At 42.3% G+C, this 18,983-nt stretch overlaps 1 protein-coding gene across 1 annotated transcript in view; it reads right to left on the minus strand.

Moving 5' to 3' along the window:
* LOC138605601 (tensin-2-like) overlaps positions 1–18,983 on the minus strand; it is a 32,687-nt gene that overhangs the window by 11,276 nt on the left and 2,428 nt on the right. The window contains exons 2-8 of the mRNA XM_069677969.1: positions 11,468–11,573; positions 11,259–11,296; positions 1,684–1,716; positions 1,546–1,595; positions 1,266–1,449; positions 376–426; positions 79–201 (exon numbers count right to left, since the gene is read on the minus strand). Coding sequence (XP_069534070.1) covers positions 79–201; positions 376–426; positions 1,266–1,449; positions 1,546–1,595; positions 1,684–1,716; positions 11,259–11,296; positions 11,468–11,573 — 585 coding nt within the window. The remainder of the gene's footprint in view (positions 1–78; positions 202–375; positions 427–1,265; positions 1,450–1,545; positions 1,596–1,683; positions 1,717–11,258; positions 11,297–11,467; positions 11,574–18,983) is intronic.

Here is an 18,983-nt window from a genome sequence, read left to right on the forward strand (position 1 = left end):
TGACGATGAAGTAGCTTTTCTCTCTGGTTTACGTTTTTCACAACAAAGCAAGCAGATGTGGATTGATGTGGCACTGACCTTGCAGTGAAGAACCACCACATTGAGGGGGTCAGCGGTCAGCCAGGTCTCCATGGCTTTACAGACAGCACAGATCCTGTCGAGTGGCGGGGCGTGGAGATCAGGCCAGCCGTAGTCCTGCACCTGAAACCATAAGAGAGGAAACATGTTTCTAATCAAGGTTTTTGTCTGAGTCAAACATTTCAATTAATCTTTGAAATAAAAAGTTGTCACATTTGTAATTGATGTATCTTAAATGTGTCGTGGTGCCCTCAGCAGTGTGTGATCTCTAGTCTTTTAAGTTGTCAATGTTTTTACCTTTGGGTTCAGTCTGGTGATGTCATGTCTTTTCTCTGATAAATTCAGTAGCTGGAAAAGGCAGAGACACATAAAAAGATGTTTTATAATCACAACTGAAGCAAAAATATAGCATAAAATACATTTAAAGGGAGAAGTTAAAGGAAACATATAGTGGTTAAAGACCCCCTCCAGTGAAAACCTTTTACCTTGTAAACATCTCCATGCGGTGTTTCTCATGTGCTACAAGACGTATCAGGGACAACGTAAGCAGTCACCTCCATGGCTGGGCCTGTCTGCTTTTTAAACTGCAGTGTACTAAGGACAGGCTGAACAACACGTTTTCACATTGGCAGGTTTGTGACGTCACAAACCTAAGGAGCCAATCCCGTTAATGGACGGGGTGACGCTATGCATATCATTATGTGCAACCTACTTTGGTGATGCGAGAGCCAGCTGTAACCATCATCGTATTTTTCGCAAACTCACTACTGACCGCTAACGTTAATTAGTTAGTACTACTAATTACTACATTTCAAGCTCGCTAAGTTTCAACAAGTTGCCACTAAAAGATGGCAGAGACGTTTTTCTTTACACGACGGAGGGGGCGGTTGGAAATTTGCATAGTGGGCTATGCAGATTGAGGAGATGTGATTTTTACAAGGTAATTAAATGTATTTTGCAGAAAAGACATTTTATATGTCTTAAAACATGACTGGAGCTGGTCTTTAAGTCAATTTAAAGCACTAATCTGTCTGGACAGTAACAAAAATATGCAAATAAAACCTGTATATGAGGTTATTTTTACATTTTGTAATTGCAGCGATGACCTAAATTTGACTGTCACAATTACTCTGTCATGTTAGGACACATATTGCAGCACTGAGGTTGTTTTTAGTTTCATGACTAACCATGAACTTGTCTTGGTGCTTGGACTTCAGCATGGAGGCCACTTCCTGTATGTTTCGGCGGTACCGCGGCTCGTCCAGATCCGGCAGGAAGAAGACTGAGATGATCCTCTCTGTGATGTAGGTGAGGTCGAAGTCATAGTGACACTCCATCACATGCTCCATCACTTTTTCCACACTTTTACTCCTGCACATTGTGGGGATTCATTGTTTTAGTGGACGGAAAACAGGCATCAGAAAGTTCGAGTTACAGAGTGTACACATAAAATATAGATGTCTGTACCTCGGAAGGGAGCCTCTCTTCTTCTGTGGTGTGGATTTGGTGGAGCCGTGCTGGGAAACAACCAGAAAAGACCATCTCTTTAATGTTTGATTGTCTTATATAATATAAAACTACTTTCTTACTACTACCTTCACTCACCAGGTCTGGTGTGGAGGTACAGGTGGGCGTCACCTGGAAGAAAATGAGCACATGGTTGTTTTTAAGAGGCAGAAACACAACCATATGGACACACAGACACATTGGGAATGAAGCAGCACATGCCAAGTCATGTGTTTGGTTTAGTGCTCTTGGTCTCGCTCCAGCAGCGCAGATGAAGGGATGGAAGGATGAGGGGATGAGGAGGAGGGATGCAGAGCTGATGGAGAGGATAGCACATTCATTCTCACTTTCCTTCCTGCAGACTGCAGCAGCTGGTTTGAGGAAGAGGCTGTCCGCACAGATTTGGCTGTTCCACATGATGGGTTAGTGACGCACACACAAACACACACACACAGCCTGGTACCGACTAAAAGACACGTACACATGAAGGCAAACTTCACTTGAGGACATTGTATTGACTTATTTGAATTCTTCTTCTGCGCTCTGTCTAACTGACTGTTTATGGTGCTCAGCATAAAAAGAGGTACTCAATAAAAATGATTGATCGTGTGTTTTTTTGCCTCGTAAAGACGGAGGAGAGGAACGAGACGGCTCAAGTTTAATGGAGGAAGACTCTACATGTGGCGTGCAGTCCTTGTTCTCCGCTGGCGAGCCAAAAGCTAATTGCCAAAACCCAAACACACGTATACAGAGCGAAACAGAGCGATGGAAGCTGAGGTCACTCAAACAGCCACAGTACTCTACAAATAGACTTGAACAGGTTTCTGTATTTACATTTCTGGAGTGTTTATTATAAGGAAAACAGTAAAAGTGCAAAGCTTGTAGAGAGTGGTGTGATACTTTTAGGCTCATTTACTGCTCTAAATTGATAATGCACATCACATTAAATGATTAAAAGAGACACAACACAACCCATCAAAGAGGTACAAAAGAATATGGGTGAGAAATGCAACAACAACAACGCTTAACTCCGACTGTAAACATTGACAGCTGACACCCTGTCAACTTTTGACCCGTGAACTATCCCATGAGATTGACTGACAGCTGAGCTGAACTCTGTGGCCGAGTGCTGCACAGTGCTGACAGGTGTCAGGCGACAGGTTAACTAGTAAAATGCCTGACAATCACAATGATCTACAACTGAAACAACCTCAGGACAACAACAGCGACAGAGCAGGAATACATGACAGAACAAACCAGTGTGGAGGGACATTTTTAGTTCAATGCATTTGATTTCAGTTTAAGCTCGCCATGGCACATTCTGAAACAAGTGGCTACTATACGTTTTGCTAAAACCCCGTAAACAGTGCTAAATGGACTGTACTTATATATTCTGCCATTCACACACTGATGGCAGAGGCTGCTACATCATGTGCCCAACTGCTTCCACATACATCCGTAACCTTGGTGTCATCTTTGATCAATCTCTCTGCTTCAGCGCCACGTCAACCGCATCACAAAAACTGCCTTCTTCCATCTTAAAAACATTGCTCGTGTTTGCCCCTCCCTCTCCTTCTCTGCCGCTGAAACACTCATTCACGCCTTCATCATCTCACGACAGGACCACTGCAACAGCATCCTCAACAAACTATAGTACATCCAAAACTCAGCTGCCCGTCTGCTCACCGACTCTCGCACCCCGGTCCTTCAAAACCTCCACCGGCTCCCCATCCAATAAAGAATCCAGTTCAGAATCTTCTCTCTCTTCACCTACAAGGCCCTCCACAATCTTGCCCCCTCCTACCTTACTGACCTCCTTCGCCAACACACTCCCTACCGCAACCTCAGATCCGCCAACGCCAACCTCCTCAACCCTCTCACCCAACACCAGACTTTGGGGGGGGGGACAGAGCCTTCTCCATTGCTGCCCCCTCCCTCTGGAAACCCCTCTCCCCCAACACCTCAGAAACTCTCCCTCACTCCCCTCTTTCAAAACTGCACACAAAACCCACCGATTTAAATCTGCTTTAAATCTGTGATCTCTCATTATGTTGTAACTTTTCCTTTTTTTAATCATGTAAAGTGCCTAAATAAAATTTGTATTATCATTCTGCATCACATTCACACCAGGAGCAATTTTGGGTTCAGTGTCCTGCCCAAGGACACTTCGACATGCAGACTGAGGAGGCTGGGGATCGAACCACCAACCTTCTGATTGAAAGACGACCTACTACCGCTGAGCCAGAGCCGCCCCACGCTACATGGCTAAGCCTCCATGTCGGCACTGCTTTTAATCCTAGCTCCAGAGAAACGTAAGTGTATTAGATTCCCACTAGCAGCCACTGACAGTCGAGGTTGACTTCTTGTTTGTCTTTAAAGAATAGTTGCGTGTCTTGAAGGCAAATCATGTCAGCAACACAGACGAGAAATTGTAAAATGACGTTAAAACTGAGGCAGCCACTGAGGGCCGCGAGGGGCGACTGCACCTGCTGCATTATGGTCCTTTTCGCACCAAACATTAGCAGTTACCGACACACACTTATAACGTAAATTACTCTGAAAATGGCAGCTGATTTGACATGATTAAGGCAGTCAGGAGAAGTCTGTTCACGCCCGGCAGTACTTTAATAAATATTCATTAACTTGGACAAGTTCTGCCTCAAAGGTTCAAAGTTAACACTTTTTAATCTTTCAAAACAACCATTATTTTCATTTCTGTGCGGCAATTGGCGATTAGTTGATCTTGAGGTTTCGCTGTATTTAAGTGTGTATTCATAAGATGGGGAAAAACACTCGGAGAGACTGGGAAGGAATTTAAAGAGGACGTGACGGGTGAAAACTGTAAACACACATGTGATCCAGGGAGGAATGAGTATAAGGGAAAAGTGAATTGGTAAAAGGCGTGTAACCGAATTACAGCATGGCAGAGAAAATTCATCCAAATATGCAGCTGCTGAAATAACAAAATGATGTCATCACATGGTTGTTGTCACGCTGGTCTAAGACAGACTGACACAAACCATCTGTCTTTGTTTAATAGTTCTTATTCTTTTAAATCCATCATATCTCCACGTGATATCTGTAATGTCCACATCTCTGCCCGAGCCAATCAGTTCTGTTCACATTCCACGACAGGAAGCAAGCATTCTCCGCACTCTGCCGTGCGTTAATGTACAAAGACGGATCGCAAACATGTTATAAAACCTGCAGTAGGAAATGAGAGAATACAGAGATTCAGCCATAGGGGAGAACTCCTCTCTTAATAGGCTTAATAACGGTGGTTAAGTGGATAAAGTGGTCGGCTCCAGGAAGGAACAGTAGGAGACAGACACAACATACACATGTATACCCCTGCATAAATAAAAAAACATGCTCACACACATGTACACAGAGTTGAACTTAAAGACAGAGACCAACGACGTGCTGCACAAAGGCAGAGGGAGAAGACACCAAAGTCAACAGGAAACAATTTGCAACAGGATGTCAGCGCTGGTCAACCTAGGTTCACATGTACACACGCACATACAAAACACACACACACACATGCAGTTTGTGAACATGTGTCTTTGGTAGCTCTGCCAGCCTAGGGCTCTTCATTAATGCATGTGGACTGTACGCTGGAGCCACAGGGAACACAGCCATCTGGTTCAGTTTGTCTTCTTCATCAGCTAGCATTTACTGAGGTGCCAATGACAGCACTCGTCGCCGCTCTCAGGGACGGACTGACTGTTAGTGGACTGGATGCCTGGTCTGTTTAACGCTTCAGTTCGCCTTGTTTATCAAATCAAACTTTTCATTCATTTATCAAGCAGAAGTTCAGCTTGTCAGATGTGAGACTGTGACGCTTTCCTCAATAATCTTTGGCTTTTGGGGAATATTTTGGGGATATATGCTCATTCCCTTCCCTAGAGTTAGCCTTAATAACAATATAGGCTACCACACACCCTGCACTACCAGGAGAGAGATAGCTTAGCATAAGACTGAAAGTAGGGAAGTAAAATTAGCCTAGCTCTAACCCCAAAAAGAAATGAATAATACATTGTTGCTTAGAGGTGTTTGGAGTTAGCTGTTGTTGCCAGCTGTTTCCCCCTTTTCCCAGTGCCTATGCTAGGCTAAGCTAACCATATGCTGGCTCAGACAGATATGAGAGTGGTATAGTATAAATTTAAATAATTTGTTTCAGTCAACAGACCAAAAATAACACAAAAACTTGCAGATTCTCACTTTCTGAAAGATGAAACAAGCAAAAAAGCAAACTGAATCACTTAAACTGACCAGACATCCATCAACAGCCTGTCTCTAAATCTGGGACAAATATGAAGCTATTGCCAGCAGCCAGTTGGCTTCACTCAGCAAATTGGAAAAGAAAACATTGGAAACAAGTGCTTGACTATCTTTAAAGTTTAAATAAGCCTCCTTAAAGCATCTTTATAACTCACTTATTTAGATGTAAAAGCTTTAAAAGTGCTAGTAGGTTGCTACCTTTCAATATAGCTAGGCTATAACAGTTTCTCCTCGTGCTTATGCTAACACGAGCCAGCTGTGGCTCAAGCTTCATATTAAACTAAGAGACATAAGAGCGTGGTATGGGGCTCACTACTTCCTGACATTTACATCCAATCTGATCAACTCAAGATTTGACAGATTAATCAGCATTAATCTTCATTCAAACTTCTTAAGAGTTTCCTCGCTGTGAATCCGCTCCGCGACAGATTGACTGTGGCGTGAATCTCTAAAGCTTTTACTGCCACATCGTGATTCATCACTCCTTTTGCAGCGAGAGGAAATCCAACACAGCGCTCCGCCGGAGCAGCTGAGTCAGTTACAGGGAAAGTTGGAGATACATGTGAGCGTTTGAGACGGCAGGCGTCAGTTTGCCATCCAGGAGGAGCGAGGTTTTATTCTGACAGGCAACTCAGATGTGACATCACACTCTGGAGAGGAAGAAGTGACTAAGCCTGCCCGTTTTGAAACTGGAAAAGCAAAATAACCACACTGTCTTCCAGGTTCCATAGTCTCAGAAAGACACTGAAGCCCAAAAAAGCTAAATAAAACTCTGAGGCTTCTATTTTTTGAGCAGACCGTTAACATTTCACCAAGGCTAGAGGGCGAATTTAGGAGTGGCTGTGATTTAGGAGGCTTAACATGAAAGACAGCATCCCTTCTTTCTTCTCATTATCGCTTCCCTTTTTCCCCGGTTTTCTCTCATCTTTGATCCCCTTTTTTTTTGGTATTTCCTACCCCCTGCAGTATGCCACTCCTCCTGCAGCCTCACACTCTGTTCCTCTCTTCTGTCAGCGCCTGGGGACAGGATACCCACAACCATCCCTGCCGTGAGACACAAGTATGTCCTCCCCCCTGAATAAACAACATCAGATGACAAAGGACACCTCGATAAGCATCACACACAGCCGGGGCACGTCACTATATGCAAGCGGCAATGGAGAAGGAGGGAACAAGAGGAAGCGAGGAAGCAAAAAAAAATACCTAGGGAGCGGAGATAAAGACAGATCTTAGAAAGGAGGTGAGGAGGAAAGCATCAGACAGAAAGCGAGAGCGGGCGCTGGATGGGAGAGAGATGTCAACAGCTGAACACGCTGACCACTGACACAGAGCAGAGCGATTTCACAGAGCTATTTTGATAGAGCGCCTTATTTTAGACCGCCTACACTCAGAACCAGAACACTTAAAGGTTCACTTTGTCTATTTTGTCCGTCAGTCATCTCACATGTCCACTTGCCTTTCTGGAAGCAGCAGCGGTGATATTTTTTAGGGATCTGGCAATGCATCTGCACTACAGCTGTGCCTCATGTGACCTCATCTTTTGCATCATGCATAACAACATTTAACATCCAATGGTCGCAAAATAACACCTACATTCATCTCAAACTGGAGCCTACATCCTTCCAGCACATGACTCAAAGTAAATATATAAAAATAACACTTTCTAAGCTTTAGTTATTCATAGTTATTATGATGATCCAACATTAAAAGGGACTGTATAAGTCCTGGAATAGTAAACAAGGCTTGCTGCACACTTATCACCTGGCCTAAGCTCTCAGGAAATTAAAAGCTCTAGGTAAATATAAACACTCGGGTTGCTTGCATGCCTGCCTGTCTGTGTGCGCTGTAATACTATATTATTGATAAGAAGAGTAAAGCAGTCAAATTGAATTACCCATGATAATTATTTGTACACAGTGCACCATGCCAGTGGTGGTTATAAATAGCAGCAACAATGTGACATCCGTACGTCAATGGCTTTAATCAAGTTGTGTTTGTCTGACAGGACTTTGTATCCACAGCATCCACTACAACCAGCATCCTGCTGAGACCGCTTTCTGTATCGACTTCGCTCTACCTCTGACAAACATCGACACGCAGAGCGGCCACATCAGGGCAGTATGTTAACGTGGTGTCCTGCGGTGGGATACTAACAACAGGAAAGGGTGAAAAAAAACACTTGTTGCCATGTTGCTCAAATACCTGATGAACGAGAAGCTGGAAAAGTTGGAGACAAATAAATAAAAACAGTCAGATGAAAGATAGACCAATAAATCAGGATAAAGTAGAATATCGCAGATTGTTTTTATACTTTGCAGGCAACTTTCCTCATCTGTTGTAGCTCAGCTGGCACTAATCAGGACAAATGGACTGCAGTATAATGTACACTTACTTAATACACAGGCACGCATCCATTATATTATCATAGTTTCTCTTTCTATTCATAAATCAGCAGGAAACATTAGCAGGACAGCTGGTGTGTATACAAGCAGACACCGAAACCATCTGTATCTCACTACGCAACATTAGGATCATCAGATGATGTTAGGACAGCTGACTGGGTGTGATACACAGACATTTGTCTCTGTCAGGTGCCCTTTGGTCATACAGATGATTGTCTATACACATTATACAACTGCATTATTGCATTACAAATACACACAAACTATATGCGGCACGGAGACTTTTAAATATTGATACAATTAAAAGTAAGAAAAGTTGTGCATGCATGCGCGTGTATGCAAAGACACACTTACACGCGCATGCAGAGATCACACAAACAGGCATGTACAGGATGCACAGGATTTAAGTACAGCTTCTATACTCTGCCAACCTGCACATATTGACTCATTAAAAAGTAAATCTTATACATTCACTCTCTAGCATTCATTAAAAATTAAAGTCTGTATTTTTTGTAGGTCACAGCAGGGGTCTTCATTTTCTGCACTTGCCTTAATCACAGTAAATGCAATCCTCTTTCTTGGCAGAGCAGGAGCGCTCTGACTTACAGCTTTAATGGAATAATATGCACAATCACATGCTGCATTATCAGAGCAAACACAGCAAAGAGGCTTTAAGGTTGCTCGATTGCTGTGTGGTGAAAAAGAAAGACACACAAAGTAGATGGAAAGTCCAAACTTGTGCCGAATATATACGAGTAAATCCCAAAAGGGTGTGTTTTTACCTCAACAAGCAGCTTCAGTGTTTCCCTCTGACTCCGAGCAGTCCTGTCTGTAGAGTGGGATACACAAACCTCCCCTCTCTCTCCCTCATACAGGCTTTCTGCTCACTCTCTCTCGCCAGCTCCCTCCCTCCCTCCCTCTCTCACGATAACACACACTGTCCCACTGTGCCAGCAGCACATGCAGCATACCTCCCCCCCTCCGCCTCGCTCTGCCTCTGTCATACGCGCAGAGACAGTAAAGCGCGTCACTGTGCGAGTACTTTCCCTTTGCACGTGCACTAACGCACACATCAATGCAGCACATGCAGACAGCGGGGCAGCCCTGCAGAGGCACATGGTGCTGATGTGCAGTGACCAGAGAGAGAGATGACAGGAGGCAGAATGATGTGGCAGCAGGACAAAGAGGGAAGAATCAGATGGAAATACAGAACAGAGGGATAGATAGATGCATAAAGGATGTGTGAAAAATGTACACTGATGAAAGCATTTAAGGCTTGAAAAGAAGAGAAAACGGAGGTGAAAGGAGCTGTAGGTGCAAATATAAAACATAAGGACAAGGAGAAATCTAACAGAGTAAAGGTAAAAGACAGTAAAAAAGAAAGGGTTGACATATGAGAGGCACATAAAAAAGCTTCATGATACAGTGTGAGCATAGCGTGACATGAAGCAGACAGCAATCTGCAGCCTTGACCTAATGTTCCCCCTTTATTTATGAATACCCCCAAATGGGACATATTGCACACACACACACACACACATACATGTACACACACAATCTGCCTCCCCAGCTGCCTCTCACTTATTTGTGTCCCCCCACAGATCACTCGCTGGCCGGCATCTACGGCACTCTTGTTATTTTCTATATTTACCCGCTCAGACTTCTCCTCTCCACATTGATCATCGTCCTGTGTGACGGTGTCCACTCCGGTCACCACGGCGCCAGCCTCTCCTGCAGCCACCATGAGTTGTTTTTGGCTATCGCTGTGGTGACCGGGGGGGGACGAGTATGACAAAAATAATAATCCTCTTTTGATTCATGCTGCTAAGGCACAACAGCTGGTAGTGCCCAGTCGTACAATATTACGGTGTGTGTGTGTGTGTGGAAGAGGAGGGGGCAGGAAGGCAAACTTTGCCCCCCCCTCGCAACCATAAATCCCACAGGATTTGTGCTGACCTGACCGGCTGAGGACTGAAGGCGATGGTGCGAATGTGGTGTTTTTTTGTCTGTTTGTTTGTGCTGTTGGATGGTGAGGCACAGCAGCACAGTTACAGCAAGGTCACAGGCTCACTCGGTGGTGTGACACTGAGCGGCTGCGAGCTGTGAGGTCAGAGGCGGCTGCAAAATGATGACAAGAAGCTATTTCACTCTGAACACCTTACACTGATGCAATGCATGAACATGCTCTGCAACTGAGCTCTATTGTAATGCTTAAATGCTTTAAGGTCAAATTTGTCTTTAATATTTTTCATTTTATCTTCTCTTTCCCGCACATTTTGCGTGTTATGTCTTACACATGTGATGTGCAATGACTGCTATATGAGAAAATGATATATTCACTCACATTTACACATCAAACACCACATATTTTACATGTTAAAAGCATGAAGGGTCAAAGGTGACAGCCATAACACCCTGACAATTTTGCTGCAAATACAGAACCATAATTTGCAAGAAAAGTGGGATAAATAGAAAGAGCTCTGTAGAGGAAAAACACTAAAACAAGTATGAATTAATCTTCTCTGCAAGGTGCCATCTCCCTCTGCGGAGCTGCTTCTTGAAGCTTTCTCCTCCTCTGACCCCCACAGAGACAGCTCACTGCTGCCCCCTTCAGATCAGCCTTCGCAGCACTTATCACAGACAATGCTAATGAGAATAAGAATATGGTGTAAAGTATCATTATTTGATAAGCACAGATGCTTCACATCAGGCTGTATAAGAGACTCACTCTCGCTCAGACGTCCCGGTTGTTTGAAGACTCTCAGGTGTTCCTGCTGCGTTACCACATGACTGAATTACTCATAGCAACCTGGCTGTTTGCGGTTTAGGGGGAGGCCATCTTTAACCAGACATCTAGGTCAGTGCACATGGCTTACTCCACTTAAGACTAACAGCATATTAACATAGGAACCTCTGACACAGTGCTGTCACAGAAACAGGACGGGAGAGAGGTGAAGTGTGATGAATGTAGAGAAGATTGGGGCTTACCTTGGCTTCACATGTCTTGTGAACTGCCACTTTGCACTCTGCACACAGTGAGGAGATGGGGAGAGGAGTTAGGGGACATGATTGAGTCTGACAGTCAGCTTTGGCAGACACAGAGAGAGGACAGTCAGGGTGAGCTCATCAATGTCAGGTCTAGGTGTGTGTCAGTGGTGTCGCTCTGGGTCTGAAGCCTGACCTTATTGTGGACTCACCTTTACAGAAAGCCCCCGGGTTGTCGATGTTCTGCTTGCACACATCGCACACCCGTTTCCTCTTGAAGCTCTTCTCCGTGAAGGCGTGGCTCCCTGCTTTGGCGAGCTGCAGACACACAGGGGAGTCAAATCTTATCCTTCTTATAACAAATAAATATAATTAGTGTGCTTTTGAAAAGACTGTGTATGACTATATATGCGGTTGTGACATGTTGTAACAGGTCATGTGTCTCAAGGCAGCGTTCCTTCTGAAGCACTGGACGGTCGCCTCCTGCACGGCTGCTGTCAGAACAGATGTATGCCAGCTCAGTGACACACCAGCATGAGCAGTGATGCCCTACCTGCCGTACATGCAGACTCCTCCACTAAAAACACCTGTCACAGCACGCTGCGTTTAAAGGCATCCTGTCATCTCGTCTTTTAACTTGTCCTAATTCTGTCTCAGTCAACAAAGACGATGATGAAAAATAAGCAGTTTTCTGTGCAGCGAGCTCCATTTAATGAGCTGTGGTCACAGGAAATGTAACTGAATAGATAGACTTGCTGGTCATTGTTGATGTCATCTCCATTGTAATAATGTGGTTTCCTTTTGGTCCCTATGTGTTTCAGATTTAACATATTTTGATTTTATATTTTCTGGCAATATTGATATTTATGTTAGCCATGCTAGTGGCATGAATGATCTGTAGATGTCAGTCCGCCTGTTGGTCCACCAGTTTGGTTTGGACTAATCAACAACTAAATCCAATATAAAGCCTATTGGACAAACAACCTTCTTGACTTAATTGATCCGCTGACTATTTGAGAGGTCTATAGAGAGGCAAACATTAAGTCAAGATTTGTATTTGTCTTGTACTTTGGTCTAATTCTTGCAAAAACAATGGCACTCCTTAGTCTAAGCTGTATTTTGTGTTAATGCTAATGTGTGTGTTAGCTTGATAACATACTAAATATAAGACTGTTTTGTCCCTTTATGCTAATGTTTATAACTGATAAACATTTGGATATTAGCATGTTGTTGATGTTGTTGTTGATATTAGCATGATATTAGCACTGCAACATACAATGACGGTGCAAGAGTTAGCATTTAGCTTAAAGCACCATCTACAACTAGCTTAGTTAGCAAAATACTGCTTTCCGTTTGCCTAGTTTTTTGTCTACATTCAAATAATACCCAATTAAAAGGCCTCCTCTTTGCTTCTCCTCATACAACACAATAAATACAGCACATCGTTAAAAATAAAAAGACTAATAAAACCAAATATGCCCCGGCAATATCGCACTATATCAACAGTTTAGCTAAACTAGCAGTATGCCCACATTCAAGCTAGCCTAAAGGTTTTTAACAGAGCTATAACTAAACACTGTCTAATATTTCACATTAATACATTTTTGGTTTCATTGTAGTCCCTCTTTAACTCTGGCTGAAGTAGCTGTTGTCTCTCCTTTATGATAACAGGCCTGCTGTAAGTTTCCTTTCAACACAGCAGTGTGGTACCACAGTGGACCATCATGGCAGCTGTGCAAACATGAGACATCAGCTTCTGTGGGCAAAGCAAAGAGACTAAGGTAAATCTGATCCAACACAGACAGACTGAACTCTCTACTGATACTATATTATTGCCTTAAAGGTTCAGTACACTTAGAATAGCCTGAATTAACTGAAAGATAGTGGCTAATAGGATACATTTAAATATATTCAGATATGAAAATATAAAGCATTTACCCTGGAGAGAAACATAAAATATGCATCTCTTTGCACACTCACTCGCTGAGTCATAATCCATGGATTTGTGTTTGTACTCAAATGTCCCAGGGTATAGAGATAGGACCGTGTTTATGTAAAGTAAGGGTAAAGCCCTACCAAAGCAAAGCCTTCTGACAGCATGTGAAGCACATTAAACCATTAAATCTTTCCTTGAGCAGAGGAGGAGCGGCATGGAAACAGGAAGGAGAAGTTGTTTGTAGTGTATGTGTGTGTGTTTGTGTGTGTATGACGCAATGGGGGAGGTGGAGGGGCACAAACAGCCGAGCTGCACACACTGGTGTTTCTTTTCTTCTTAAAGGCCTTGATGCATTTCTCTGGTCTTGAAAAAACATTTCTCAGCTCAAGTATTTTTTTTTTTACTTTTCCAACGCCTGGGTTTTCCCAAACAGGAGAGGCATTGAATTTAACTCTGGAAGGTGGAGGTGCATACTCTCTGGTTTGGACTCACCCTCCCACGCACTTATTTATTTACTATCCAACACCTGAATCCGGCTTCTCGCACCAACTTGCATTGGGAGTTGAGGGAGACTCATTCTATTAACAGCAATCCATTATAGAAGAGCCATCTCTCTGAAGTGGAGCGTACACAGTTTAAATCCTTTATGACTAGAAAAGTGTAATTAATGTTTAATGTGGCCCTACCTTGGGCTTTGTGTGGTTACATAATGTGAGCAAAAATGCAGCCGATTCTCTCTGACTACACCTCACAACCCTCAACTAAACACATGCACAGAATTTACATATAACTCAAGTCAAGTGTTTTATGTATCATTAGTGGAAAGTTTATCAAGTTAGATAAAGAATCAACATCTCATGTCTGTTTGCTTAACATGAAACCACAGCCAGGAGATTAGCATAAAGCATAGAGACTAGCATAGCCTAAAGACCTAGGAACAGAAGGAAAACATGTTTTTTGAGCATTCATGAATAATTAACCCCTCTTTTATGGCAAACTGGTTAGCATGTAACAGAACTACATTGGCATTATTTTGAAGTTATGTTTGTGCACTTGACAAACATTCGATCTACGTTCCAACCCTCACCTATGTCATGAGGTAGTGACCGGAAGAATGAGATCGCGGAATACAAGCGGTTGAAATGAGTTTCCTCTGGAGGGTGTCTGGGCTCAGCCTTAGAGATAGGGTAAGGAGCTTGGACATCTGGAGTGAGCTCGGAGTACAGCCGCTACTCCTTTGCATCGAAAGGAGCCAGTTGAGGTGGTTTGGGCATCTGATTTGGATGCCTCCTGTGGAGGTTTTCCGGGCCCGTCCATCTGGGAGGAGACAATGGGGCAGACCCAGAGCTCGCTGGAGGGATTTTATATCTCGTCTGGCCTGGGAAGGCCTCGAAATGTAACAAAAAATGTTGCTGAGAGGGAGAGGGACGCCTGGGTCACCTTGCTGAGCCTGCTGCCACCTCGACCCAGCCCCAGATAAGCAGAAGAAAATGAATGGATGGATGGATGGATGGATACTTGACAAACAAGTGGCAAAATCAATCTCGTTTAGCTCTGTTATTGGTCTCCACCAACTCCAGAGGGAAACATCTGGTCTGTTGGCTGCCAAAGGCTGCACTATATTCAACAGTTAGTTACTAACTGTGTCCCTGGTGTTTGGTGCTGCCTGAGCAGGTGGTGTATAGTTGAGTTTCCAATGAAAACTAGAAGAGCTGTGAGCTGAACCAACACAAAGCTTAGAGGAGCTGCAAATGCAGGACAGGACTCCCTAAAAAAAAACGTAATTTCTCCTAGTTTTGTAAGATATAGCAGTGCATGCTTTGGCAGGCTCTGTAACCATCACAACAAAGCTGTCTGTTTTTCACATGGGAGACCAATGTGTCCCATGTGAAACAAAAAAAATACTTTGACATATAATTTTAGCTTAAGCTGTGAACCTTTCCAAAACCTAACAAAGCAGTTTGAGTGCCCAAATCTAACCAAACTGTGACCATTTGGCAAAATGAAACGTTTTCTGTCTTTGGTTTGGTTAAGGAAAAGATCATGGTTTGTGGTTAAATAACAATGTAGGCCTACTGCATTGAAAACAGAATGCAATGTATTATGGTTATTTTAGACAGTCATGATATGTTGCTTTGAATATTATTATAAAAATATGGAATATATTCCCTTTATCTGCATGAGGTGCAGATTTTGTTATCTTTGGAAAGACACAGGGTAGCTGTTTCTTTGTTTCCAGTCTTTAAGCTAAGCTAAGCTAAGCTAAGCTAAACAGACCAGCAGTTAGCTTCATATTCAGCAAACACACAGGAGTATGAATCTAGTTAAATAAGCTGATGATTGTGTATGTTGTGATTCTCATAAGGACTGTACAGTGCTTATATTTAATGAGACTGTGATGTCACACATTTGAGTCAAGAGGTGTTAAAATTGTTGTAGGATGTGCATTTCCAAAGTAAAGGCATGATTTCAAAATAGATTCACTATTAGATGCATTCATTTTTATAATATAATTCACCTTTGTCATATCTGAAAACAAAACCCTTTTCAGGTGTAATCACAGCGTTTATTTTGTTAACTGACCAGGACAGATCAGATGCTGAAGGCAGCAGAGAAACATTGGACTATTGACATGTGTCCTCTGCTGATTTGATGAATGGTTCCTACTTTAAACCTTGGCAGCCGCTACATGTGATGAATCTGGGTCTCTGTGTGTGTGTTTTGGTGTGAGTGTGTGTTTGTGTGAGGGGATTTAGGAAGAGAGATGATGAGCGATGAACCTGACAAAAAGACAGCATATGAGGGGATAGCAGGATCATCATCCTCTTCAGCTATTACATTATAAATGTTATTACATAACCAGATAATTCTGGAGCTTATGCAACGGTCCACTGAGGGCCTTTATAACACTGACATCAGATCACCTGCAGGATCAAAGTTTTCACAAGTAATTGGACCAGACTCATAGTACAGGAAAGCTACGACTTTTATATTTATATTTTCACTTATGTTTTACTTAAAGAAATATAAGCAGTAAACACAACTTCAATATATATAACTCCTGTTTGAGTGGCATGCAACTAATAGAGTTTGAATTGATTTTTATTTCGCTGTTAGCTTTGAGTAAAGTAAATAACAGTAATAATAATTTTCCAAATACATATTTAAATACATTTTATACATAACGCACTTTACGTTTGAAGCAAATCTCAAAGTGCTACAGGATAAAAACACAAGTATAAAACAACAAGTAATAAAAAACAACAGGTAATAAGAACAAGTAATAAAAGGCTGGTAATTAAAATAACAAGTAAAAGCACTCTTTCTACACTCTGTGTTGACCTCAGGTGGTCAGGGAAGCGTTCCACAGGTGTGCAGCGGCAGAGTGGAAGGCCCGATCCCCCAGTCCACCCAAGCAAGTCTCTATTTTTAAATATCATTCAAACACATATTTCAAGCAACAGTAAATTGACATAAGTGCAGTGGTGCATTTCAGTTTGGCTGAACACCATGTCATAAGTGTAATGCTGAAACCTCACAGCTATTACTCATCTTTCCATGCCAGTGTGTCAGTAACACTAAGGATGAGTGAAGGGCACCACATGGTGGACAAATACAAGTCCTGCAGTCAAGCCTCAATCAGAACAAACTATTCTGCCTTAAGAGAAGATGTGGAAAACTGGGACTCAGAGTTATAGGGAGAACAAAGTGCTTTGAACTTTTTTTAATGACTTCAGACTTAATGGATTATGTGCTTTTCAACTGTTGTAACTAGAGGACAAATGTCCTTTGAAATAAGTCAGGATTAGAGCGACGGGAGTTTTGTTCATTAATCATGAATGGAATACATTTTCCTTCTTCAGTTGAAGAGATACTGTGCTCATGTGCATCCTATGGATGTGAGGTCACAATGGCCTTGACCTTCGACTTTTGACCGCCAAAATCAAATCTGTTCATCCTTTAGTCCATGTTTTGCCTAAATGGAAGATATTACTGCCTGGCCTTCCCGAGCTTTACAAGAACGGTGTAGGAATAATGGCAAGGAATGCTTTTTTCCATAACATTATGATTTGACAATGAAGCTGACCTTTGACCTTTGGTTATTAAAAAAAGAAGTCGAAATCGCTTTATTGTCTACTTTTAGACATTTGTATGAAAGTGTTTTATAATTAGCATAGAATTCTTGATTTGTGCTCACAGTGACCTTGACCTTTGACATTTGACCACCAAAGTCTAATCAATTCATCTGTGAGCCCAACTCGATGTTTGTCCCAAATTTGAAGAAATTTTAACAAGGTGTTTCTGAAATATCCTAAGAATGACAACCCAGCAACTTAGTAGTAAAAAACAACTACTTTATCGCAGAGTGTTAGCGGAGCTGTTAGCCGTTGGTTGATGAGTTAGCACTTAAGTTAAAGCACATTTTGTGGTAATCATCCGTCCAATACTGACAGATGGGATCAAAACATGAGTCAATAATTAAAAACGGCCTTAAATGAAATGACTCATGGATGTCACAGTGTGGGGGTGTCTTTTTACTTAGTGGTGCAGCCCCTTAAACTTTTAACCAGTTGCTGCTCTTTCCCTCCATTTCTCCCAGATCAGTTACAATAGACAGAATGGAGGAGTAGAAGGAGAAAGCAGGGTGGTACACGTGGCCTTAACATTAAGAACACATAACAGATAATACACCCCAAAATTGAAAGCATTTCCAGTTTCCAGTCAAGCAATCCTAAAGTAGATGTTTTTCAGAGGTATTTTTGAGCTCGGACTGCATCAGAGGGTGCAGGTGTTTGTGATACTGTGTCCACCCCCTTAATGTACTTTCGATACCAGTAAAACGGAAACTTGCTTGAGTGTGCATTCAGTCTCCAGAGGCTCCTGTGACTATCAGCAGTGTTGCAGCATTGCATTGCAGTATTTAAGAACCCCACCCCATTAGGATGTTTGCAGCCAAAGTCTATGTCATTCCTCAAGCATCTCTGACCACTGCAGAGCGCCCGGAGCACTTCAGCTTCTACCATGGAGATGAAGAGCGGGTCAGGCAACAACAGAAGCATAATGGATTTCTTTATGACTGCAGCTGCATGAGCTTTGTTATTTATTACTGCAAGGGCAGCCAGCGGGAGCATTTTAATACTGTTATGCAAAAACAACTTATATGGATTGATAAATAAAATGCAGGGAAGTTATTTAAAGCTCTGGGTCAAGATTTGGAGGAGTGAAAAAATGCATTTATATGACTTTCTCTCATGTGTTTAGATGCATAAAAGCACACATTTTATGGTATCTAAACACTCAAATGGTAGAAATATAAGGCTGCACCAAACACACACACTGTAAATGAATACATATTACAGTAGTCTAGTAGGAAGATAGGGTCTCCATGCACCCCATACATTTTTCTTACTTTTGTAATCCTTATGGTGTCTAGTAAACAACTATTTTAATCATCGATTTTAATCGATTTAATCGATTAATTGTTGCAGCCCTACTGTCATCATCATCACTGTCATCATCATCCCTGTCATCATCTCTGCATATATATAAATACCCACAGACACATAGAGAGAGAGGGACAGAACAAGCAAGTTGTGATTGTTCCTTTTAGTCAAAACAATAAAAAGGGGTAAGATTTTGAGTGTAAATTAATCTGGCTTTTTCAAGTTTGAATACACCTAACTTGTTCAAATCATGATAATAACACCCTCAATAAATTCCTCATGCCAATTAATTTTGTCAGAAATCCTAGATGGCTGCAAAAATGGCCGCCAAATGGACCCTTGGAACAA

The sequence above is a fragment of the Semicossyphus pulcher genome, unplaced genomic scaffold (assembly GCF_022749685.1).
Source record: "Semicossyphus pulcher isolate SPU_LCO1_2020_fin unplaced genomic scaffold, fSemPul1.0.p SCAF_3, whole genome shotgun sequence".
NCBI lineage: Eukaryota > Metazoa > Chordata > Actinopteri > Labriformes > Labridae > Semicossyphus > Semicossyphus pulcher.